The 26,045-nt window shown below is 38.0% G+C and overlaps 1 protein-coding gene across 4 annotated transcripts in view; it reads left to right on the forward strand.

The window, feature by feature from the left end:
- The window catches only part of ptprk (protein tyrosine phosphatase receptor type K), a 104,549-nt gene extending 80,713 nt beyond the window's left edge, over positions 1–23,836 (forward strand). The window contains exons 20-37 of one of the 4 annotated variants that reach the window (XM_026318335.2): positions 1,853–1,988; positions 5,741–5,770; positions 7,858–8,018; positions 11,042–11,229; positions 11,734–11,830; positions 12,449–12,525; positions 14,209–14,245; positions 14,359–14,456; positions 14,621–14,737; positions 14,865–15,019; positions 15,165–15,300; positions 16,255–16,404; positions 17,062–17,235; positions 18,804–18,935; positions 19,673–19,798; positions 19,897–20,060; positions 20,475–20,610; positions 20,985–23,836. In XM_026318335.2, the coding sequence (XP_026174120.1) occupies positions 1,853–1,988; positions 5,741–5,770; positions 7,858–8,018; positions 11,042–11,229; positions 11,734–11,830; positions 12,449–12,525; positions 14,209–14,245; positions 14,359–14,456; positions 14,621–14,737; positions 14,865–15,019; positions 15,165–15,300; positions 16,255–16,404; positions 17,062–17,235; positions 18,804–18,935; positions 19,673–19,798; positions 19,897–20,060; positions 20,475–20,610; positions 20,985–21,038 (2,168 nt within the window). In that variant the 3' untranslated portion in view covers positions 21,039–23,836. The remainder of the gene's footprint in view (positions 1–1,852; positions 1,989–5,740; positions 5,771–7,857; positions 8,019–11,041; positions 11,230–11,733; positions 11,831–12,448; positions 12,526–14,208; positions 14,246–14,358; positions 14,457–14,620; positions 14,738–14,864; positions 15,020–15,164; positions 15,301–16,254; positions 16,405–17,061; positions 17,236–18,803; positions 18,936–19,672; positions 19,799–19,896; positions 20,061–20,474; positions 20,611–20,984) is intronic. The other 3 variants (XM_026318336.2, XM_026318337.2, XM_026318338.2) reach the window with 3 other exon arrangements.
- The last annotated feature ends 2,209 nt before the right edge of the window (positions 23,837–26,045 follow it).

A 26,045-nucleotide genomic window follows, 5' to 3' on the forward strand; every position in this document is an offset into this window, starting at 1 on the left:
GAGCTTAGGAGCATGAAAACAGATGAACTCTCTTTCTGTTGACTTTCTGTCTATGATCAACAGGGTTTAAACTGCTCCACAGCATGCACTCTGCATGAAATATCATTTGTGAATTATTAGAGTCCAAACAGACAAAATCAGGGAGTTCAGCCAATTCTCAAAAGTCATCAGGAACAGAAATGAGTTTGGGAACAAGTAATAAGCAGTGATGCTGATACAGAAACCTTAGACAGTTGCAGTTAAATCACATTTCAGAAACACCGAGGACAACCAGAAACACATTTAAAAAAGTGGAAGACAAACAATGAGCGGCATATTTCTTTATTTGTGTATATGTAGTAATTGTTTATGTTTTTAAGGTTCTTCAGTGTGGTTCCTTCTGGGAGTAGGAGCAGTGGTTGTTCAGAGAGAGTTCACTGGTTCAATAGATTTGCTGTCAGATTGTAAAACACAATGAATGAGATGCTGAAAGCTGTGTAAGCTGAGTGCTTTTAACTCAATTGACCCAGCTCCACGATGGTACAGGCCAGGGATAAACATTACCATCTTCCACTGATGCTCTGTTACTGCCTTTTCACAAGATTTTATCATTAGTGTACGGCAGAATCTAAAATCATCAAAATAATGAATTTATTAGGAATATTTTGAGTGGACTGGCTCAGAAGCTACTAGTGTCATTTGACTAGTGTCCACCACTCTTGTCCAGATTGTAGCATCACATCTGTTACAGTATATGGACTGACATGGCATTTTTTAAATACACATTCATGGTCCCCTCAGGATGAATTGTAAGAACTGGTAAGTTCTGTTTGTTTCACACTTTAGCTGTTAGCAGGTTAATGTGCTACAATGGTGAAAATGGAAAACTTACACCTGCTGTACCTGCAGCACGTTAGCCATTTGTCATTGTATTGCAGGTAGAAACATTCTCTTTTGTTCATTTTTACAGAGGTAAACGTGTTAATGAAAAAGTGACTGGTAATGTCAATATTTTAATCTGTGAGCTAAATAAGTTTCTTCTGGCATCATAAAGGAGAGTTGCCATGGTATTTATCTTGGCAGTTGTCTGACTTTGCTTTATAGGGAATATTTAGAGTCTTGCTACCTGATCTGATTTATTACATAGCTCATCAGAATTTGTTTCCTTGTCACGTTAACCACTTTTGATGCAAGGCCATTTTTTAAACACATCTTCAGAGAAAACAATCATAATTCCTGAGGCTGTTAGATGGCAAACTTTACCAGCCTGAGGCATTGCAGGGTTGCATAAATCTTCAAAATAGCGCCAGGATTCTACATTATTAGTGTAACAGCCTCACAGTCAGTCAATATTTCAGAAATGTGGAGAAAATCTACACATTTTACACTTTACACCTGGTGGGAAGATTGTTTCAGAAACAGGAGGTTTGGGTGAGAAACATAAATCTCTTTTGACTTTTTTTCATTAGCTAATATCATATAGGTCTTTGACAGAAACTCACACAGGTGCAAGAAACCAAGATGTTGTTTGAATTGTTTGATTTGTTTCAGTTGTCTCAGTTGTCTCAGTTACTGCGGGCAAAACAATCACCTTGGGAACTCATTTCACTGTCTTTAATTAGCTGTAATAAAAGTTAGAAAAAAGTAAACCACTCAAATATATTTAAAACTCTCTCCAATGAAGTCTGTCAACACCACAAGCTAACCTTTATTTCAGTAATCACATCCATGGTTATGTTATTTTCAGTTGTATTTTTTACTATATTGTAAATACACAGGTTTTTGTTTTTTTTTAGAAATGTGGATACAAATGTGGTAGTTTGAGCTGATAATATGTTAAAGCCACAGTTGCTTTATTGTCACTGTGTTGCAGGTGCTACAGAGGAGCCAGAAGTCATCCCTGACCCTGCTAAACAGACAGATCGGGTGGTGAAGATCGCTGGGATCAGTGCTGGTGTTCTCGTCTTCATACTGCTGGTCCTGGTAGCCATTCTATTGGTCAAGAAGAGGTGAGTGCCTGCCACTAAACGTGCTCACCAATGAAGCTCTAATAAAGCGTTTCATGAAGAGTGCAAATACTACATGAACAATACTTCATGTACACGCCAACACGCACGCAAATGCCAAAACACACAAATACAACTGTGCTCCTAAATCCATTCATTGTTGTGTATTGGTCCAGTATTTGCTGTAGTAAGACCATCTTCCATTCATCACCATAAACGTTGATCTCCCTTCAGAACCACTGTGATTGCTTCCTGAAGTTCGCTCTGTTTCAAGACACTGAATAGCTTTAGGCTTGTTTTCCCACAATGCATAAGAAAGTATGGTAATTCCAGAATTAGTAACCACTGCCTCAGTGTTGTGTGATTTAGTGCAAGAAAGATCTGGGGTCATGTTTTTTCTTGTGGCATACAGCTGTTGAATCAAACTAGACAAAACAACAGCTGTCTCTAATGAGAGAATAAAAGAGACACAGTGAAAGACACCCTTAAGCAACAGATGTCAAGAGGCTTTAGAAAATGTATAGATCATATATCAAAAAGATTTATATATATATATATATATATATATATTTATATATATATATATATGTATATAGATAGATATATGTATGTGTGTATATACAAGTGCTATAGGTGGCAACTGGACTTACCTAACGTTCTTGAAAAAGTTTCACATCTCATCCTAGAAGCATCTTCCTTCTAGCAAAAACAGATATTTTAGACGTGAAGGTGAGACATAGATAAATATCCGTTTTGGACAACGGAGGACATTTTGGTAATTGTGTTGGAAAGCAGAGAGTGAAGAGAATGTGAGCTTTGTTGCTTGGACTTATGGGTAGAGGTGATGTCAACTTAGTAAATTATTTTGGAGCCTCCCACTGTTTATTAGCTTAGGTTTACACTTAATAGGTAGTGTAATGTGTTGTCCTAGACTTCATGCTGTAAATGCATTTGTACAGGTCTAATTAAACCTTTTTAGAGAAGAAAAAGTGAACATAGACACTAAAAGAATAATGTGTCATAGTAAATTCAAAATCTCAGCCTTCACTTTAAGTAAAGCAAAGGGAAGAGTCAGTTGATACTGTTTTCTCAAATGTAGTTAATTTAGTGCAGGGCTCCACCATGTGGTAGCTAAATACAGCTACATCAAAATGCCAATTGCAGTGAGAGCTGAGAGCTGAATCATACAGATCTTTTCTAACAAGAGGTCCAACTGTTTTCAGACAGCTGCTAGAGGAAGAATCTTATATATGTCTGTAGTGTTTTATTCAGAAGCCTGGCTGTCTTATTCTCATGAATTATTTCTGAATTTTGTGCCGGTATATCCCATCTTTCCCTTCAAAGAAAGAATCAGAGTCAGTGCAGCACCAATTAAACATGGTTGGTGTTTATTAATATGAAAGCAACCTTATTCATTAACCACTACAGTACTGCTGACTCCCCAACCTCATCTGGTATACAGTGCCATATCTAAAGACCAGTTTAGTAATAACCAAATATTATGAGGCGCTGAAGCAGTACTTTACAGAATATCCTTATTTTTTCCATCTATGACACGGCAGCTTGCACTGGCTTATTTGATGTGTGTAATATTATCACATCAGAAGTATCACCTTCAAGCCTTAAGGCAGCTCTTACCAAACGTCTAGACAGTTTTTGTTGTCTGTAATGCCCCCACTTTATTGAGCGGTTTCTATCTGAGTAACTGTGAAGGCACATGAGGTTGATTTATGGCTGTGTACTCTTTAGGGCATGTGTGTGTACATGTGTGTCATTCTTCCTGTGATCTTTAATTTAAAATCTGGTGTTTCAGGGAACCTGGGTTCACATTAAAAAGAGAATAATTAGGGGTTTGATTTGCACATTAGAGACTGATACACTATGTCAAGGGTTTCATAGCACAGTTATTTCTTATCATAACGTATTGACCTAGGTGGGTTTGCATATTGACCATCCTTAAATCAGGAACGCATTGCAACATATTCAAGATCAATCATCATCAACTTAAGAAAATGCCTCTTTCAAGTAAATGATTTCCTTTGAGTACTGAGGTATTGCATCTTGCCAGAGGCCTTAGAGTGCAATCAGGAAAACAGTCTCTCAATTAGAACCAGTCATGATCTCACTCAGCAAATCAATAACAATTAGAACCATTAATTTACAGTCAGTAATGAACTCTTGTCATGTGAGAACCTTGCTTTTGCAGCTCCTGACCTCGATATTTATATTCTAATCCTCTTAATGAATTTGTCCAGTCCAACGCTCGGCCTGAGGCTTCAGTCTCACGGTGTAGGTGTAAATGATGTAAAATGTTCTAATTATTTTAGACACTGCTATTATATCAAGATGTCCAGCAGTGTCTGAAATATACTCACCATTGTCCAAAAACTATTTGATTCATAGTTTGCACTCAGAGGCCTCATTACTGTAACATGTATTACTGAACATTTTCTGCCCCTCGAGGATTTGAATCCCTTTGAAAATAGGAAATTGGTCCAAATTGAAAATTAATGCTTCTTTGTGAGGTAGCTGCTGTTTACTGTTCTGTGATTGCACATACAGCCTGGATGATGTGAATTTAGTGTCTGCTGTTGTTTTGCAACTCACTTGTAATCAGCTCAGGTCACATTTAAGTGTGTGGTCGAGAAAGGACTTCAAATAAAGACTAAAACTAGATCACTAAATGTTCAAGTGACTTCCACAGGAGAAAAGTGTAAAGTAAAACATTATGTGAAATATTTGACTGATTTCTATATTAACATGGTGAACTTCCAAAAGATAACATAACATAATGCTAAGAACATCTCAATGTTTAAATATGCTTTTAGGATTTATTTATGAAAACGTGCAGCTGCATAGCAACACACCGATCAACTTCTGACAGATGTTTCAAGTTGAGAAAACATTTGCATTTCTCTTCATGGGACAGAAAATTGCTTTTGAGCAACTTAAAGTGTGTTCTGAAAATTTCTTTTAAGGTCCAGTTTTTCTTCTTAAAGAAAGAAAGAAAAGTTTTTTAGACTGATTTGTAATCTGTTGTGACAACTGGCTTGCAGCAGCAGTAGTACACTCAGAAAATGTTACGAATACAATGAAAAGATTGTTTTTTTTTTGCCACCCTCATCAGTATGAGGTTATGATGACAGCATTTAGGAGTTTACCCTAAAGGTTTCTGGGGAGATCAATCTTCATTATCATTGAACCTTTGCAACTTTGAACAATACTGCATCTTTAAAATGGTGGGATATAATGACATCGCTAAGGCATCAAGCTTGCTTCACACGAAGTGAGCTGCATGGTGTTGCAGATCAGCTAGTTTTGTTTTAGTATGACAAATTGTTCTTCATCCATAGGAGTGAATAATGATGATTGGCTGATTACTGCTAATGAGGATTATTCAGCCACAGTAAATGAAGCTTAAAATATTGCAGTAATATTTTAAATACAACAGTTCCCAAGGTAAAGAAGAGAAAGGCTGCATGTTCATTAGTTTGTTGGTTACTGTAGCAATAGTTTTAAAATTAGAGCTTGTTTTGTAATATTTTTAGTAATTAAACTTGAGTTTTCACATTTTTTAAAGAAATAGGGCCCATAGTAATTATAACACCCCCTTGCATGACCCAAGATATAGCAATCAAAAGGTGTTTTCTTCTGTTTCTGTTGTTGCTGATTGGGATAGGGCAGCATTGTCCTAATTTGTATATTCATGACCCTTATGTCTCATTCTGTGCTTTCTGATTGGCTCACAACCCCAGGAGGACCTACTATTCATACTCTTATTACCTGTAAGTAAACAACCAATCAACAATCAGCTCACCCAGTTGCTGTTATCTTATTGGGCAAAGTCTTAGTGGCTAGTTGTTGTTATTTTTAAAGATGCAGTATACTTTTTTCAAGAAAAAACACATCTTCAGCTCTGACCAACCAGCCAAAGCCATCCTCATTGACGCCTCACCAGGGTGGGGGTCAGTTCATGTTCATGCCAGTCAGTTCAGGATTTTTTCTCAATCATTTTTCATATACTCAAAACTTCCAGAAATGAAATATCTTTGTTTTATCAAGAGAATGTCAATGGTTTCCTGTCTAAAAATAATGATAAATAAATTAATGCTGAGTCATGAGTAAATGAAATGTCATCTTTTATTAAACTGAACTGACAGTGAATTGACCTCAGCCCCGGTGTTCTCTGCATGCTCCAAAGTTGCTCTGAAGCAGACCCATAAAGGCCAGAGTTGGCCATAAACCAGAACAAAGCAGGCCGAAGTGGGACCACACAGGCCCGAGCGTGTTATTTGAAAAAAGAATGCTGCACTTGTGACTTGTAGCTCTTTGTGTGCATGTAGTCATGTGATCATCCATCCGCCCATCAAGTCACAGGTATCACGGGTATTACGGCAACTCTGCTCCACCTGCTCAGTATCGTTTTTTCTGTCAGTGGACCAGAACCAGTTGGTTTCCTTTTTGGGACACATGGCCTCTAATTTGGTCTCAGTAGTTCTTGTGATGGTTTTTCTTGTATTGTGGGTGAAACAGATATCATACTTGTGGTAACAGCTGGTCCTTCTCTCTCTTTCTGTTGCTCTCCCTCCTTTCTATACAAGTTGTACAGTACACAGCATATGGTGGTGATTGAAATAAATATCTTCATCTCTTATGTTTATGTTTTCTGTTAAACTAGCAGTAATACACTTACAAACACCCACACAAACAGCGTCAACTGGTCAGCAGTTAAATCTATGCTCCCACTGAGTGTGTGTGTTTATATCATCTGTATATGATCTTAGAGGTGGAGTTGGTGTATTTTGGGGTCAAGAGGTAAAATACATGCAAAGAAAACACAGCATGCTTCATGTTTGTTTACTGGAAAGTATCAGAGCTGTAAGTTGTATCAGTTAGACAACTACCAGTAATTGATTTTTTTTCATCAATCCTCTGCATTCACTAACTACAGCCATTCACATATCGTACAGATATCTTTTATTTATCTTGGGGCTAAAATTGTGATATTAGTGAGGCATTAGCTTTGCCTGAATATACCAGGAGAAAAAACAATGATTGTTCCCCATTAAAGATGTTGTTCTAACTGATACGCATCTATGGCTCTGGGCTATATAATGTTCCTGCATGCTCTGTCATGCTTGAAATATTAAGCCCAATAAAGTTGTTTTTCCAGGATTTTTATTAAATTTGTCTTACATTAAAAACACATTCTCTCATAACACTGCACTGACTATTGATGACACAATTTTAAGTTCTACTGCTCATTTGATGGTACCTGGGGTACTTTGGTTGGTAAATGTTATTTCCTGGACTACTATAGATCATAATGTACTGTAGATCATTCCCCAACTCTTATTTTAATTGGGTTTTTCTTTTCTGTTGGATAGAAACTATATTTCATATTTTTTGGGGTTAACCATTCATATTATTTTTGGAGACTTGCATCTGACAGCTCATTTATGGCACCAAGGTCCATAACCTGTTTTCCCTTTTCTACTTGTAGGTGATAGGTCATTTTCCCTGGTCTGCATTTCTCTACATGCTGTTGTCCCCTTGTTCCTATAGCTGGGCCTGTTAAATGCTGCCATCCACAAACAAGTTTCTCCTCTACCGTCCTTGCTTGTTCTCTCCACTTTCCTTCCTCTTTTTTTTCGTCTCCCTACCTTTCAGAATCAGCAGCCTGCAGCCCCCTGCTAGCTACTGTTGCCAAAAAGAGACCAACAGATACTAAGTTATACTGTATTTGAAGATTTGAGCATTTATTTCATGAAAGGCAAGGCAAGGCAAAGTGAGGAGGTGGTCTGCAGGTTAGCTGATGTTTGTGTGCTTGTTTACAAAAAAACCTGACTGCATCTGTCTCTACCTCTGACAGGAAACTGGCTAAAAAACGTAAAGACGCCATTGGAACAACACGCCAGGAAATGACACACATGGTGAATGCAATGGACCGCAGCTATGCTGATCAGAGCACCCTGCATGGCGAAGACCCCATGGCTGTGACATTCATGGACTCTCACAACTACAACAACAGATGTAGGTTCATAAACAAGACTATTGTTACTATTACTATTATAATGTTTAATCATTAACAGTAGAATTAACCATAGACTGTCATTAATTAGTCTTTTAATAGGTAAACCTAATACTCTGATCTTTTTCCACTCTACATTGTCTATATACAAAATTTTCATCTATTTTCCCTCCTGTCCTTACTGATGAATGTTATATTTGCAACATCATCCTTACTAACCACCAGGCTACAGTTTAGAAGTTCAACCGCAACATACACAGCAACTGTCTCAGGTTAACTCATGGTTTGACCAGACCGCACTGAGAAAAGCAAAACTTATGGGAAGTTTTTTCCATGACGGAGGTATCACTTCTTCACAGTCATGACTGCAGTACTTGTAGTTCATCAGCTGCCATATTCTATTCCCTTTCTTCCCAGGAAGCATTTGAATTATCACTTTTAGGTCCTCATGTATGTTTAGGCAACGCTGAACTTTAGAATATTTGCTGACTGTGTTTCCTCCTACAGTGCCCAACGATCCCTTGGTTCCTACTGCTGTGTTAGGTGAGGCTTCTAGCATTGGATATGTCACATTTATCACCAATAACCACCCTGTAGTGATCACCCATCATCCTCATAAAGCTCTTCTGCTTGAAGCCCTGCCCTCTATATCCCTGTGTGTCACTACATAGTCCCCAGTTTTGTGTAAAAAAATGACTGAGGTCATAACTGTGGCTATTGGAGACGGTCAAAGTGTCCATTACATCCTGTAATGTCTTATGCTTTCACTGCTGACATTTATGTTGGTCTGGGTGGATAGTTTGTTTGAAGGGTCTATGCCACAGTGTTGTCACATACCTATAATTCGATGTGTTAGATGTTTAGTGTCTATCGTATTACCACAGATAGGGCCACATAAACAAGATATATATAAGATATATGTAGGGATTTGTCTCTAAAGCAATCTAAAGTTGGTAATGGTATTGATATATGAGGATGGCAAAACTATGTGTTCGTCTTTTATCTTCTTTGCCACCTAGTGCCAACTCTGTGTAAAACATGGCTGGTAATAAAAACTCCAACAGCCAAGCATTTCATCTGTCATACTGTGTTTTCCCCAGGTTCAGTCACTCTCAATCCCAGCCATGGTTTCTGTTTCCTACTGAGCGTTATTGATATTCGCAGTAATTACCATCATTGTCCCTTAGAGACCTCATTATTTCTACAGTTTTGAGTTGTTTTAAGGTATGCCATCTCCAGTCCCAAAAATGACAGATACTGAAGCTTAAAAGGAGGAAGACAATTTGTCACATTGCCACTGCAAAATGACTGCAGATTAAATCTGTAACATCAAGTCAAAGTGAAGAACTTACTGCCTACAGCTCAGTGTCTTTGGCAGAAGTTTTTCTGTGCACTGTTGTTGCTGATGCCCTACTCTGAGTGTCTGAATGGTGAAAGCTGTAATATTTGCCAAGTTGGGTGTTTCTCCAGCTCCAGTGTTGCATTGCAGCATGTTTATCTCGAGTCTAGTCTAGTGTTGACACTGCAGCATGATGTAGCGTTCGAACATAACCTTCAGGCCCCCAAAATCCACAGCGCCACCAAACTGTGTTAATTAACTGTTCCATAGTCTCTAATTTGGAGTGAAGGCTGCAGTTACAATCTGTCCTAGCCAATCACATCACAGAGTGGGAAAAAGAAACAGGAAGTGGTGAAATAAAAAGCAGTGTCGGGTCAAGTTTGCTGTTAATTGGTCTGACGAGGGCTTAACAAATGTATAACAGTCAGTAATGAGGTAACATGTCCTCAGAGCAGAGAAACCATCGGTTAGATGAAATAAACAGTGTCAGGTAATAAACAGTGGTGAAGATGAAATTAGTTGGTTGTTCTACAACCCCAAGCTACTCCATAATCCAACCTGTCAGTCTGTGCAATTCTGCTGCCAACTCATATTATCCCCCATAGTGCACAAGTGTTCAACTGGAAGTTTTACAAGTCCAAATACTATGTTCTTAAGAGACAATTAAATTTGTACCTTCCAGCACGGTGTTTCCTTTCTGTCACATGAACAGTTGTTTCATTCTGAAATTGACTGGCCAGTGTTTCTTTTTTTAGAAAATTAATATTTAATATCGGTGATATTTTGAACTTATCATACTACTCTTATCATTACAATAGATATGGAAGCGTTTCTTTTACTAAAACCACAAGAAGTAACAAAAACCATGAAAACTACCTAATTTGAACTAAAACCTATGTACAAAACTATGTGTCAAAATTAACACTGGTTGGAATGAGAGAGTAAATGTGTGGAAACATGATAGTATCTTGTGAACATGGATTAATGATATGTGGGAACAAGATAATAGGCTTGTGGCCCTTGCAGCATCTGTGTGTGTATGAATGTCTTGTTCGTCACTGTAGATGTTGTTTTTGTGATGTGGTAAATTTCACAAAATGTACAACAAATTTGATAGATTTAAAATTGCTATTTTTGGTCATGCTCTTTTGTTTTGTGAAATCATCTACCATTTTTTTTGATCATACATTATGCATAAATTATTCTTTGACGGATGATTAACCCAGTCAATCTGTGTTCATTTTTGTCCATGCTTTAGGTCTGACCAACAAATACTAACTAAACCTCTTTACTGTTTTCTTTTTCTGCTGCTCTCACATGTAGTTCCAATCACTGGTGAGTATAGGCCAGGAAAACAAACTAGCAAATGGTTGGTTTTGTTAAAATCTAAGGTACTGTAATGAACCACCAGCATGTGCTGATTTTGAGAAGACAAAAAAGTAATTTTTTGTTTGTTTGATTTTGTCTAACCCACTTTAACTCACATAGCCTTGGAACTTTTATTATCGGTCATCCCTCCGACCTGGTGAGAAACAAAGTGGAGCCATTTTATACATTTTTTTTTTTTACCCTGGGCAAACTAAAATTCTGCCTGAATGGTTGTAGAGTGCATTTACCGAAAAATGAAATTCAAATTTTGGTTAACTTGTATTTTAACCATCCAGTAATTTCCTTTGTCTCTTACAGATGAGAACCACAGTGGCTCTGCAGCAGAGAACAGCAGGCTTCTAGATGTTCCTCGGTATCACTGTGAAGGAACTGAATCCCCTTATCAGACAGGACAGCTGCACCCTGCCATCAGAGTGGCCGACCTCCTGCAGCACATCAACCTAATGAAAACATCTGACAGCTACGGCTTTAAGGAGGAGTATGAAGTAAGAATATTATTATCACTACTTTTATGTGCTAATAGTAATAGTATAGAACAGCAGCAAATGGTAATTCAATTGATAAACCTTGAATGCAACATTTTGATCCAGTATCAGAGTAGCTGACAATGCACCACATTAGGACACCTGAAATGATTTGCACACATGTAGCTTTTATAGTTCAGAGAAAAGTATTATCGTAAATATCTGAGATGCTTCTTATGTTTGGCTTTTCATTAAAATGACTATTAGGGTTAAATTGCTTATTAATTTGAGAGTATTTTCTGCCTTACTGACTAAGCAGTCAAAGTACTGAGACCCTTTTTAATAGGCCCTTGTTTTAGTATGTATTAAGCATTGCATTATCTAACCACTCATGTACCAGTGAAATGAAACCACTGGTGCAAAACCATTCAAGTTCTTCTTGCTGCTCAGAGTTATCTTGCAGAAGTGTTATTATTACGGATTCATGATGTGTAATTTTCTTTTCTATTTTCTTGTGTGTTATTGGTGATACAGAGCTTCTTCGAGGGCCAGTCGGCCTCCTGGGATGTGGCCAAGAAGGAGCAGAACCGTACCAAGAACCGCTACGGGAACATTATAGCATGTAAGGCATTGTTTATTTATCAGAAGGCAAGTTACAAACACGGTGCTTTGTAGGAAGAAGACAAAAAGAAAGAGGGAGATGAAAAGACAAACTGAAACAAGCAGCATTAAGAATATCCTGCTGATTTAAAGGTCTAAAATGAATAATCAACAATAAAAGTTTTTAGGAATTATTTATTTGGGATTTAACACTCAAAGACTCAACTAATCTGTTCCAGTTGGACTGTGTGAACGTGGTTTAATTTTATTTGATTAAGAGTGCTGGTGATGAGGGCAAAGATCCACACAACTGCCGTTAAATTTGATTCAGATGTACGTAAATCATGATTGATGCACAGCAACATGTGACAACACATAAGAGCACAAAGAAAAAAACACACTCTAACTTATAATAACCAAAACCTTTCTAACTCTAGCAGATAATATCGTGACCATGTAGGATCCCATCAGTCATAGTAAGGAGGTGATTGAGAAAATAAATTTTCAGGAGCTGTAACTGCATCAGTTCCATTTGCTGCTTTATAAGAAATATTGTTTCCTTTCTTCTTTCTCACTATTTCTCTCTTTGGCTTTCTCTCTTTATATTCCTCTGTTCTACACTGTCCCTCTGTTTCTCTAGATGACCATTCAAGGGTTATTCTCCAGCCCATAGAAGACGACCCTTCCTCCGACTACATAAACGCCAACTACATCGATGTAAGTGGAAACGCATCGAATGCTACTATTGGCTCCCAACGAAACCAACGAAACCACACTCCCTCGCTCGTATGTCAGGCCTCTATACCTTTATTGCGTCTACTAGTCATTCATTTTTCTTGTTTACACATCAAGCCACCAGGAAAACACATCAGCACGTGTCTTTCTCTTCCCTGCTGTCTTCCTCCCAAGTCTGTCCTTTAGTTCATCTTTCCATCCTCAGTTTACTGTGTGCATTTATCGTGAAACAGCCAAATGAAACGGCATTTAACTGTGAATAAGACTCAGTAGATTTTTGTTCATCATTTGTTTTTATCAGTTTCTTACTTAATTACTCTCTGAAGGAATAATTTGGTACGACTGGTACCACTCAAACATCAGTACATTATTATGAAGCAGCAGACAGTTTAGTTTAGTATAAAGATTGTAAACAGGAGGTAGCACCTACCTGTACCACTAAAGTTCACTAATTAACATGGTCTTTCTTGTTTGTTTAATCTGTAAAAATACTGAAGTTTGACAAGAGAAAGTAACTGCACCCAGTCAAGGTGTAGTACCTCTGAAGTTTACTAGACTTCAGAGGTACTGGTAGGTGGATGTACGTACAGTCATGAGAGTGCTATGGAAGAAAGCATCCAAGAGTCACTCAATCTAGCCTTCTGTCTGCCATGTTTTAATTGGTCCTTATCAGACTTACCAGTTTCGATTTGGTAGTTATGTCTGTGTTTTGTCAGTCACTCCATAACACCATCTATGTAGTAGGCTGCCTACCTATCCATATGTTGCCATCTTCACTCTGCTGTCACCTTATCAATCACCTGCATGTTAGTCTTTTACATTGTGCTTTTAAAATGCTAACTCTGCTTATGGCATACACTTTTTTTTTTTTTTAATTATCATTAACTACCATTTTTATTGTCACATGCATGCTACTGCTCACATTAACACAGAATTAGAATGAATAGAGTGGACACTCCCTGGTGTTTCCAGCCTCTTTGTTTAAATGACTGTACTAGAAAAAATAACAAATACAAGAAATCAGAAATTATCAGTAAGAATATAAGTGGCTTAGCTGTGAGGTAGTCACATGGCATCAGGAAGTGTCCTTTGTATACAGTCTAATTCTAAGTTTTAGACCATGTTTTTCTGCATGCCCTGTTCAAACTCCCATTATGTCAATGCAACTTTTCTTTTTCTGATTGACCTTCACTGACATTGTTGTGCTTTCTTTCTTTCTTTCTTTCTTCTTTCTTTCTTTCTTCCACTTGTTCTTTCTGCCTGTGGCTTGGGCTATAGATTTGGCTGTACAGGGATGTAAGTATCACTGTGGATTCCTTCATCCATGCCCTTAAATCTTTATGCTGGTTCACCTATACAGTCATTATTTTCCACTCATCCTTACATACATCGAGTCATGTTATTTGAACATTTTGAGTTTCTGGGACGTCTGCTGCATGAAGGATATCACATCGTGCCCTCTCACCACATATCATACTGTGGGCTGTGCATTTACTTTAGCATAGCATCAGTTTGCAGTGTCATTTATAGGGTTTATTTGGGGCATAATTTGCAAAGGTTCTCTCAAATCACATCACTATGATGAGGTGATCAAGTTTCTTAGCCATTTCTAAATATTTAACTTTACTAAAAGCTGAGCTGTGTCTTATGGTGTTATGTTTTCAGGGCTACCAGCGACCAAGTCACTACATTGCTACTCAAGGTAAGATACTACAAAGTCAGTTACAAAGGCTATTACCAATAATAACACTGTTTTCTTTACACATCATCATCATGGAAAGTACTGAATAATGCACTCTGTGTATCTGTGTGTAGGTCCTGTTCATGAAACAGTTTATGACTTCTGGAGGATGGTGTGGCAGGAGCAGTCTGCCTGCATCGTCATGGTAACCAATCTGGTGGAGGTTGGAAGGGTAGGTTTCTCTCCTCCATCTCCTCTGTACTCTGCTGGTGTAGTTAGCTATGCCAGAATGTTTCCTCCAGGGCCCATGATTGTTATTTATATATATATGTGTGTGTGTGGGTGTGTGTGGATGTGTGTGTGTATGTGTGTGTGTGTATTTTGACTTTTTGACAGGTCAAGTGCTATAAGTATTGGCCTGATGATGCAGAAGTATATGGAGACTTCAAGGTGACATTTGTGGAAGTTGAACCTCTTGCTGAATATGTGGTTCGCACATTTACACTGGAAAGGGTGAGTTGTATTTTTTTTTTTTTAGTTTATATTTGTCTCTGTGTTTGGGTTTGAAATCTAGTTACCATTTACCATATAACTTACAGTTGTTGTTTCTTTTTTTTTTTTTTTTGTTTGTTTGTTTCAGCGTGGTTTCAACGAAGTGCGTGAAGTCAAGCAGTTCCACTTCACAGGCTGGCCTGATCACGGAGTTCCATATCACGCTACAGGACTACTTTCCTTTATCCGCAGAGTTAAAATATCCAATCCACCATCTGCTGGGCCTATTGTGGTCCACTGCAGGTATACACAGTACATACCACCCAAAGTGCACACTACCATGCATAATTAATACTTTAAATGAGAAAAATAAGTACATACGCTGATTATTCAAAACATATCTTGCTTTACAGAAATGAAATTTTTCCCTCCCTGTCTCTCTCTGCAGTGCTGGAGCAGGGCGTACAGGCTGTTTCATAGTTATTGACATCATGTTGGATATGGCAGAGAGAGAAGGCGTGGTCGACATCTACAACTGTGTGAAGGCGCTTCGCTCCAGGAGGATCAACATGGTACAGACTGAGGTGACTGCATTACCCATCCTCCATCTGCATCCCCATCTTAGAATACACACAGGAAACTGTCCCTGTAAGACTCATCAGCACAGTGCAGGCTGAGATGCTGACACCAAGCCATCCATCTGCCACCCATCCATAAACATGAAATCTCACCACAGTAAGAATGTTATCACGACTTGGACCAAAAGTAAAATTCATCTTCATTCATCTAGTTACATTTTCAAAGGTTTGAAAATATCTTACTTTGGCACCATCTAGTGATAGGAACAAGAATTACACTGTGATTTGAATAAACCACTTCTACCACCCACTGTTTTAATGGAGCTGATCCTCAGTAAACATCCATCCATCCATCCATTATCTGCCACTTATTCTGGTACATCCAGGGTCGCAGGGGGGCTGAAACCAATCTCAGCTGACACGTCTATCACAGGGCTGACACGTAGAGGCAGATAGCTCTGCTCCTCTTTTATCATCATTCTATCATAAAATGACTGACAATATGTATTTTCAAAAAAAGGAATTGTTTGGTCACCTTGGGACCATAAGTGTCTTTCATTGGCTCTTTTCCCAGTGTTAATTGTCACATATTGTATGCAGTCCATATTCTGCAATGTACAAAATATTAGTCTGCAGCACTGTAATAGTACATACACCATCAGTCAGACAACAAAGCACATTCACACAAAAGTCTTTAAGTAACTTTTTTGAAGCTGCAGTAATTTGCTCAGGGCCCAAAAACACAATTTCCTCACCTTCATCACCTCATCTCTTTTACAGCTCCATCACCCATCAGCCATCACTCACTCACAGCATCTGCATGCTCGCTTTCATTTGATATCACAGTGTTTTGGTGTTATACATGCAACAAGTGTTTTTTTTATTGTTTATAAATATCTTTACCTAGCTGTGAAATATGTGTGTGAATATTATAATTTGTCTTGAATTGTATGTGTTTAGGAGCAGTATATATTCATCCATGATGCCATACTGGAGGCTTGTCTATGTGGAGAAACAGCCATACCAGTCTGTGAGTTCAAAGCAGCCTATTATGAGCTGATCCGCATCGATTCCCAGACCAACTCATCACATCTGAAAGATGAGTTCCAGGTAAACTGTAACATATTCTATATTTTCAGACTGCTTACTGCAGATTTAAAAGACGGCTGTAAAAAAAGGAACAGTGACTGTTGTCAAATTTATGTCAGTTACAATAGATTTAGAGCCTGAGGTTTGACAGCACAAAATGAATCAAAATGTCAATAGAAACTTCTAAAGCCACTTTTGCAGCATAATCCACTTCTCTGCTGTTCATCTAACATATCACTGCTCAGTATGTTGCAAGCAATACAGTAGCATTTAGCATCAAAGTGTGTATAAATCCACTATTTCTGGCAGAGATTTTGAGCATTTGGATGATAGTGCAACATCAAAGCAGTATATTTAGCCCCATAGTGCTGAAAGGGTAAACTTCTAAAGCCATTCCTGGCCCTTCTCAAATCTAAAATCTAACTTCATCCTGTAGCAACAACTCACAAGCAGCAGTCAAAAACAACTTCAACCATGCCATTTTCCATCTAAAGTAAAGGTTAATCTGCAGCTCAATTTAACATATCAGAAACACTACATTTTCATGGACACTAGCATGATTTTAGGATACATTAAAGATGTGTGTTCCAACTCTGCATGTAAAAAATGTAGTATTTTTAAGGAACCTAAAATCACTTTGCCTGTGTGCTAACCAGTTATACTTCTGCCTTTGTCCAGACATTAAACTCAGTGACTCCACAACCACAGCCTGAAGACTGCAGCATTGCATTGTTGCCTAGAAACCAAGATAAGAACCGCTTTATGGATGGCCTTCCTCCTGATAGATGCCTGCCCTTCCTCATTACAATAGATGGAGAAAGCAGCAACTACATTAATGCTGCTCTGATGGATGTAAGTCTGCAACACACTCATATGCTCATACAGTAGGGTTGTGTTATTTTCAACACATCAGTCAAGAGTAGTTTGGGACATTTTGCACTGTGTGTGTTATTTTTTGGTGAGTACATTTTAGACTAGATGGTGTGTTTCTTTTAGCACAATATACAAAGTGAAAAAAATCATTTAAAACCGTATAGTTTCTGTTGTCCCAAACTGCAGCCATAAGTTTGTTGAAAATGATACAGACTTTATAGAGGCTGTATGTACACTTGACAATGAATACATGCAAACTATTTTGCACATATGACTATACAGACAACACTGACACACACACATACGGACTCCCTTCCCTGTTTGTGTGATGCTGTGTTTGTGGTTTTAGCAGCAGAAGGCTAGAGACAAATCCAGGTTCTGACAAGACCACTAGCTTCTCTGGCCACCACTCAAACATTACTTACATTGGCAACAGCTGACTTTGTCTCAGCATGTTCCTTATGTACCATGACATCAAAAACAAAAGGCATTGAGTGGGTATAAATTTAATGTAAGATAGCCACATCTGGATGTTGTTAGGTAATTTATATTAGCTAGTTCCTTAGAATATATACAGTATATACATTGGAGAGGGAGGAAAAGATAGCACTGGGTGGGTTATAGGTATGATAAGTTCATATTAATGGTTCATACACAAAGTGTAATATTTGCATGGTGTGGAAAGAAACCTGGCTTCCCTCTAACAAAGCTGTTGGAGAACAAAAAATATAATCATTCTGGTGAAACTGATTAAGTCCAGTTTTTCAAATTCTCCTTTAAAGCTTAGCTAAGTTAAACTTACCTCTGGCCTCTCTCTAACCAAGCTGTCAGAAGAGTTCCAGGTAATGGGATTTTATGTGAAATTTCCAATACTGGATTTGTTTCATGGCTTCAATGTCATTCTGCCACTAGGTCCATATTTAGCAAAGCCATATACACCATAAATCCTAAACCTAACCCCAGTCCCAACATCAGACTCTCCTCATGTTTACACAACCTCAGTCACCAAAGCCATTCTCACCCATGTCACATATTTGGTTGCACATTTTCATTCAGGATGAGTTAGGTTCAGTTCACTCTGAGTTCAGTCAGTTCGTTGTGTCGAAAGAAGCTGTGAAACTTTTAGTGGATTATAACTTTTACTTTGTAACTGGCACGCTCGCAATCAGAGACATTTTTCTTTGAACTTTTGAAGACCTGCAGCTTCCTGAATTAACTGAACATTAAGATAACTGACCTCACTGAATGTAGATGTACTGTGTATATTTATATATAATGCATGCATCCTCACGTTTGGTAGGTTCACTGCATGATCATGTGAGCAGTCACCTTTTCACAAGTGTGTCTCACTCTGCTCTGTTGTTAGTGTAGTGATGTGTGTACGTATGAGAGCTCTAATTAAGAAAAGGGCAAAGCCATTAGGTGAAAAGAACATAGAGATAGATGAGTATGAAAAACAAGACATACTGCTCCTCACTGTTGGATTATAAAAAACAACAATATAATGTTTTTAAAAGTGATATAAGTTTTTTGTCTCTTTTCTGCAGAGCTACAGGCAGCCTGCTGCATTCATTGTTACCCAGCATCCTTTGCCTAACACTGTGAAAGACTTTTGGCGCCTGGTTTATGACTATGGATGTACCAGTTTAGTTATGCTGAATGAGATTGACCTGACTCAGGTAATTCACTTTTCTAATATCATAGTATTTTGATAGCAACAAATTTCTGTTGCTATTTTGCTTAAGGACAGAGAAGCTTATACTTTGGAAATGTAAAATGTTCACATAACAGCATCAATTAACAAAGTATTATACCTTCTAATAACGTCTTTTTACTGTAAACATCTATCTAGAGTATAATGTCTTAACCCTACATCTTAAGCAATGAGAAGAGGAAAACAGGTTCAGTCATAACCCGTAATGATAGGAAGGGCAACATGGGCACGTAACAAATTCACAGATAAAATGGTTTCAGCTTTTGATACAGACAAAATAAATGTGTTCATTTTTTATTGTGACATTTCTCAGGCCATTAAATAAAAACTCTTGCACCCTATGCTGGAATGCTTTCTATGTCTCAAATAAAACTCCAGTTATACTCCAGTCAGTGAACAGACAGGGACCTTTCTATTGCTGAAGAAGATAACCCTCTCTTGCTGCAAATTTGTATTAAAAGGTTAATATTGAGTTACATTGTCTAGCTTCAATATCAGCTTTGAAGAAAAGTAAGCACAACAAAATACAGCTGTCCTGCTGTCCTGTCCATAGGTCTTAAATGATATTAGTAAATAAAATAACAGTAAATTCTTAAAACATGGCATTTTGCACTAATATCTATTGTTGTTTATCTCTGTTGCTGTTGAGGTTTGATGTTGTTAATTTTTATGTTTTGGATCACTGTAACTGTTTGTACTCAGGGCTGTCCTCAGTATTGGCCAGAGGAGGGCATGCTGCGTTACGGTCCGGTCCAGGTGGAATGTATGTCCTGCTCGATGGACTGTGACGTTATTAGTAGACTCTTCAGAGTCTGCAACCTCACCAGGGTTAGTGCTCGGCGTTATATTGTAAAACTAAGGTCAAGACAAGGCTGCAGTTTAATCAAATCAGTTCCTCTAAATACATGTGTCATTTGATCTTTCAGCCTCAGGAAGGTTACCTGATGGTTCGTCAGTTCCAGTATCTGGGGTGGGCAGGGCACAGAGAAGTCCCCGCCTCCAAACGCTCCTTCCTCAAACTGATCCTGCAGGTTGACCAGTGGCAACGTGAGGGGGAAGAGGGAGAGGGAAGAACCATCGTGCACTGCCTGTGAGTACACAACAAACATACAGTTTCATACACTTTATTCTCGTTCCCCTTCTTTTGCCATTTAGCAAAGACTGTGTATGTAGAAGCCAATTAGCATCTCAGTGAAGATTGACAGAATCAAATATGTTGCCAAATTTGTCTGTTTAACAAGACTGTATGTCGCAGTGGCCTAATAAATATTTGAGGCATCGTAGACACTATCAGTTGTCTTGGCACCATTTAGTGCTTGTAAAAAAGTGTTAGTGACTCATGAAACTCACTCAGAGTGATGCCTCTCTTTTATCTGATGCTCAGAACTGAATGACAAGTTGGATAGTTTGTCATCAGCATGTGCCAAACTGCATGCCAACAACACATGAAATATGAATTTGTGCATTTTGTCACACATCTCTGTTCTATTTTCTGTGTTTACAGAAATGGGGGTGGGCGTAGTGGAGTATTCTGTGCCAGCAGCATCGTGTGTGAGATGGCTAAGAGGCAGAGTGTGGTTGATGTTTTCCACGCTGTAAAGACCTTGAGGAACAGCAAACCTAACATGGTGGACACTCCGGTGAGTTACAGGCAGTGAGAGTTTGGTTTGGTTTGGTTTATTGACAATGTTTACATGTTACACAGCAGACAAGGATAAATCTTTCAAAGACAGACAAAGAAATTATATAATAAAAAACTTCAGATGCAAGTATCAATGATGTAGAATATGGGTTTGAAAAACACACATTCAAATACTGCCCAGGAGCCAATTGTGTAGCTCCTGCTTTAACAGCAGGAGAATTTAACTTTTAATTACTTTCCAGTGCACACAACCATTCCATGTAACATCCTATAAACAATATATAATTAATGAAATATTCAGACTTTACTTTTATTATTTGGTATGTATTAATGCCGCTCATAAGTCCAGTGTATGTGTTTATGTGCGTACAGGAGCAGTATCGGTTCTGCTATGACCTGGCACTGGAGTTCATCGAGTCCTCCTAAACAAAGGAGAGAAAAGAGGAATGAGATGAAGAAGAAAGGGAGAACATTTTTTCACTTCCCACGTGTTTGATCCCTTGCTTTCGCTCGGTCCCGACTCCCCTCTGTGGTGGCCGTTCTGTAGCATCCATTTTGCGTCCCCACAAATGGCACAAGCAAAATCAGCTGCTTGTACAGTGTTGCTAAACAAAGAGAAAAAGAAAAGTTGAGACTTTTGACAGAAGGAGCTGCTGGGAATGCAAGAGAAGAAGAGATATTACTCCTTTTATTCCTTTATGCTTATTGTCCAGCTTTTTGAGTGCCAGCAGGGCTCCATTTTAATGTTTAGCCTCTCACCACAGCCCCCTCCTGTGGACTCAATGCATCATGCTGTTGCAGCTGCAGTTCTCCATGTGCACTGTAGATGTCCCCCCTTCCCATGCAAGCTGCAACCTCAGCTTTTCAATAACTGCAAATTTTCAGAGGCCCCATATTCCTGCTCTCATGCTAACCAGTAACTTAACAGTGTTGGGCATCTTGTTATGCTGGTGTTATATATTTGCAGCCAGTACTTTTGTACAAGAACATGAAACTTAAAAGCCGTAACCTGGCCAAACTCTGTGAATGGATTTTGTTTTCTACTCCATACATCAGCAGCATCAACATCATTATTATATGTTAGTATTCTGGTTATTCCAGTCAACTCAGTCAGAACATGATTTTGTATTTGAGTACAAAGTACCACTTTGAATCTCCTTTACACTGGTTAAACACAGTAGATTGACAGTAGAAAGACATAAATGATTACCTATATGTCAACAGAACTTTATTTGCTAATGTAGTGGCTTAGAATCAAGAATGACAGAACGTTTACATGAGGAGTATTAGACTTTTAATTTGTTTTTTTTTTTTAGGTTTGTTTTTTGATATCATGAAGTGACAACTTGAAATTGTGGAGGAATTTCAAAAAAAATTGATATGTAACTATGTTTTTTTGCAGAGTTGATTTTCTCTGATTGCTTTTGTAACATTATTTACTGATTTTACTTCTTTGTATCCCAAATTATGAAAATGTAATTTGTTCAATCTCACACATTAGCTTAATCATGTTTAGTTTCAGGGCTGGGCCCAATGCACTTTCAATTCAGCCAATTCACAAATGGGATTTCTTTCAAAACTCAAATATAAACAGATTTTGGGTACGAGTCTGTTGACCCTTAAAATAATTATTTTTCACGTTAATGAACAGCTGAATTACAGTTTCCATTTATGGTTGAATGGAATTGGAAGTGAACTGACCCCAGGCTTCATTTGTTTTTGTGCACTGGTGGCCAACACTTTTTGTTTTTATTTTGTAGCTGATGTTTATTCATAAGCCAAAGACTTTGTGTAAATATGTCTATATGGATAAAGCACATTGTTTGTATTTATTGTTTACTAGCATTGCTTGTAAGAACAATCATTTTTCATTCCATGTTTACCAGCAGCTTTTCTTAAACTGTGGGTTAGGATGCAAAATGGGCTGCAAGTCTGTTTCCTCTGGAGTCTTGAAAGAATTAGTATGATTTCATGAAGCTGTAATGGTCCTGAGGAGGAGACTGCATCTGCTCACTTTGGGTCCATGAAGAAAAGTTTGAGATCCCCCTGATTGAAGCTGTATATTAAAGCATTAGAAGTAGTTTTTCAGTATTTAGATGGAATTCAGTAGTATTGTCTTGTTTTCACTTAATGAATCTCTGTGATGTTACTGTGGTTTATTTGTATAAAAGCCCATTTCTCTGTTTGTGGTCAGTAGAACATCAGTGCATTTACATGGACAGAGTATTTTGGATAATAGCTCCAATCCTGTATTAGTCGGGATAAGCTGTTTATCTTCATCTTCATATCCTGCTCTACATTATCCCTGGATACACACTGATTCAGTGATGCAAACAGGCTTAGTGAGGGACTCATGCAGGACTGTGGAAAAAAAATAAGAATAATGTGCCTCATTATTTGAATTTCCTCATTGAACCAAGTATTTTAACAGCATCTTAAATCGCAGCCAGGGCTTTGTTGAATGCATTCTCATGGACGATCAGTGCTTTGAATACCATTTCTCATGACTCAGAGTGTTTTATGCATCAGATCCTTTACAGGCTTACCGAATACCGGATGTGTTTCTCTTTGTGCACAAACTGATTAAGAAAAAAAAAATCTTTATTGTAAATAATATGTCAGATGTTCCACTTAGTTGGAACAAAAGAAGCCCTACTCTTAAGGATGTTATTGTAAATAGACTATCATGAGTACTGTAAAAGGCTGACCATGAGATTTGGCTGATGGATGCAATGGCAGAACATTAGTTGTGTTCTGGACAAAAAAAAAGGCAGATTGTTCTTCTGGAGGACAATATCAATAGATATTGTTTAAAAAACCATTATATTTTCCCCCCATATATACAGATGTTTATTCTGTATGTGAAACATCAATTCTCTTTTTTTTTCCTCCAGATTTCTGGTCTGACACAAAGAAGGAAGAGAAATATCAGGGGCTGTAGCTCTATGTTAATACATAAGGTTTATCTGTCAGAATAAACAGATGGTCATCTCTATAGCATGCACAGAGAGAAAAGTGAAGCAGTTATCGGTGAGTGTTCAATATTAAACACCACACAAGAAGCGAATCCCAATTAAATGCCCAGAATCCCTCCTTAATAAATCTGACATAATGTCCTTGAAGAGTAGTGAATGAAGCTGGGTACAGAATTGGTATTCATGATTCATAATTATTCTTGTCTGTAATGTTTGGCTTCTTTGCTGTAATAAAGACCACTTCTTTAAGTAAAACTGCTGGGAGTCTTCTGTTGTGAACTCACAACTGAGAGGATTGTATGTGGTAAAGACACAGGGACTTGGATAGTTGAGTAATCACACTAATCTTGGTATTTTCTGACATCTTCAGCCACTAGTGTCTCCCATCTCCAACCTCAGCTGAGGTTTCATCAGCCAGAACAACTGAAAACACCTGTGCAGGAGTGCAGAGCTGGTGTTTATCCTGGGAACAATGCAGCTTGATTGATATTTTTAGCCTGTAATGGCCATTTTCCTACAGCATTTAGGTTTATTAGGTTGTGGCAATAAAAGTGAATCTAACCTCGATCTGTTCAATGGTTTCACAGCAGACATATTGACTTGTTGTAGCAGGAGAAGTATGGTGCAACAAATAATCCTAACAGTGATTAAAGCTGCTGGAGTACCAGTGCCCTAAACCAGGCAAAACAAACCTAATATGTACATCACCAGTGTCATTAGTAGTACCTGTGCTTTTCTTGCTGATGGAAGGAAAACTGGTGTCAGGGTTGTTACATCAGTACAGTTGGAAACATCTGATCTCAATGTGTCCCAAGCACAAATTGATTGGAAATAGCTGGGTAATAGTAGGAAACCTACCTGTCAGCTTTTAGACGACCTTTTACACTGAGGAATTAACTTCTGTTTCAAAGTAAGACAACTCCCACTCCTACTGCGTTGTGTTTAATGCTGTTCAGTGAATGTTGCGTTTAGAGGTTTGTTCTGGGAGTAGGTGTCAGCTGGCAGCTTTGGATGGAAAATGTTTGTTATGCTTGTTCATCCTGTACTGACAGTTTGTAAGAGGTGAAGCTCTGCCTGTTAACACTGTGATCATCCCTAACATGGGTTTCTGCATGAATGGAGCACAACTGGCATGCAGTCAGGTTTATTTTGAGAAAAGACTAGGATTTTCATACCTACTAATGTTACAAGCACAATTACCAGAATAAGCATAGTCCCCTTAGCTTGTTCAGCTGGCGAACAGCATGACAGCGTTACTTTTGTTTAGCTAAGGTTAGCCCCAGTTTGTGACCATACAGTCCAGGTCCTGCGTTTATAATACTGTGACATGTCCAAATGTCTTCTGAGAAAACCACCTGCAGGGACTCCAAGACCAGACTGACACGTGCACCGTACTTCCTGTGTTTACTACAGTTCAGTGAATTGTAAAAGTTCCACAGGCTCCTTTTTTGACTGACTAATTAATTTATTTAAATCATTACAGTTGTAACAGAGAGGCCCCATCGGCACAAAACACTTCACTTGAATTGACCTTAAGTGAGTGTCTTCCTTTATTATTCCATCGACTCAGTCGAGGTTATTTCAGAGGATAAAAAACTTTAACTGGGCTGAAGTAATTCCCATAAATAGCCCTGTCAATGCTGAAGAAAAATTAAAGCACACGTTCACAAATATGCTGTTTTCTTCAAAAAGTTTAATTTGCATAATTATTTACAACAGATGGTAGATAGCATTACTGAGAAGAGGCAAAATATACTGAACCACATTGATAAAGCAGGTAAAATAAGAAAATGATATAAATTGTTAAAGCAATTTCAAAACCTTGCATTTAGAAAAGAAAGTTTACAATTCATTTATAGATAAACAAACCTGGAAAAGAAATATTCAGTTTAACTTAATTATACAAACACAAACTGACCTGTAAAATGCTGTAATACTGAACAGCAATGAAACACTAAATAATACATTCATTTTCACTATCCTGCATGCTATCTGAAGATCTTATAAAATAATGTTGACAAAGAAACATTAAACAACCAAAACATGGTCAAGAGCGGAAAATAGTTCCATTTAAATTAGGTATATATTATATATTTATATATGTATATTTCTGTACAAATACTGAATATTTGGCATTATATTTATCCTCATTATTGATATATCTAACAATTCAAAATAGTTTTAAGCTAACCACAAACCTTTTATGCTATCAAATATTTTCTCATGTCACATTCCAAAACCCATGAGAGGCCTTTTGGTATTTCTACCCACAGCCACAACATATTTCTCCACCAAAGGCAAACTAAATTGTGACTGCTCTCTCCCCTCATAACGTAAACCAACACAGGTGCAGAAAGAGTTCTCCTGCCAGTTATATGGTAGCACAGAACTCATAAAAATAAGCATGTCAGCAACATGTGTCTGTATATTCTGGCTGGACTGTGATCATGCCCAAGAA

The sequence above is a fragment of the Mastacembelus armatus genome, chromosome 24 (assembly GCF_900324485.2).
Source record: "Mastacembelus armatus chromosome 24, fMasArm1.2, whole genome shotgun sequence".
Lineage (NCBI taxonomy): Eukaryota > Metazoa > Chordata > Actinopteri > Synbranchiformes > Mastacembelidae > Mastacembelus > Mastacembelus armatus.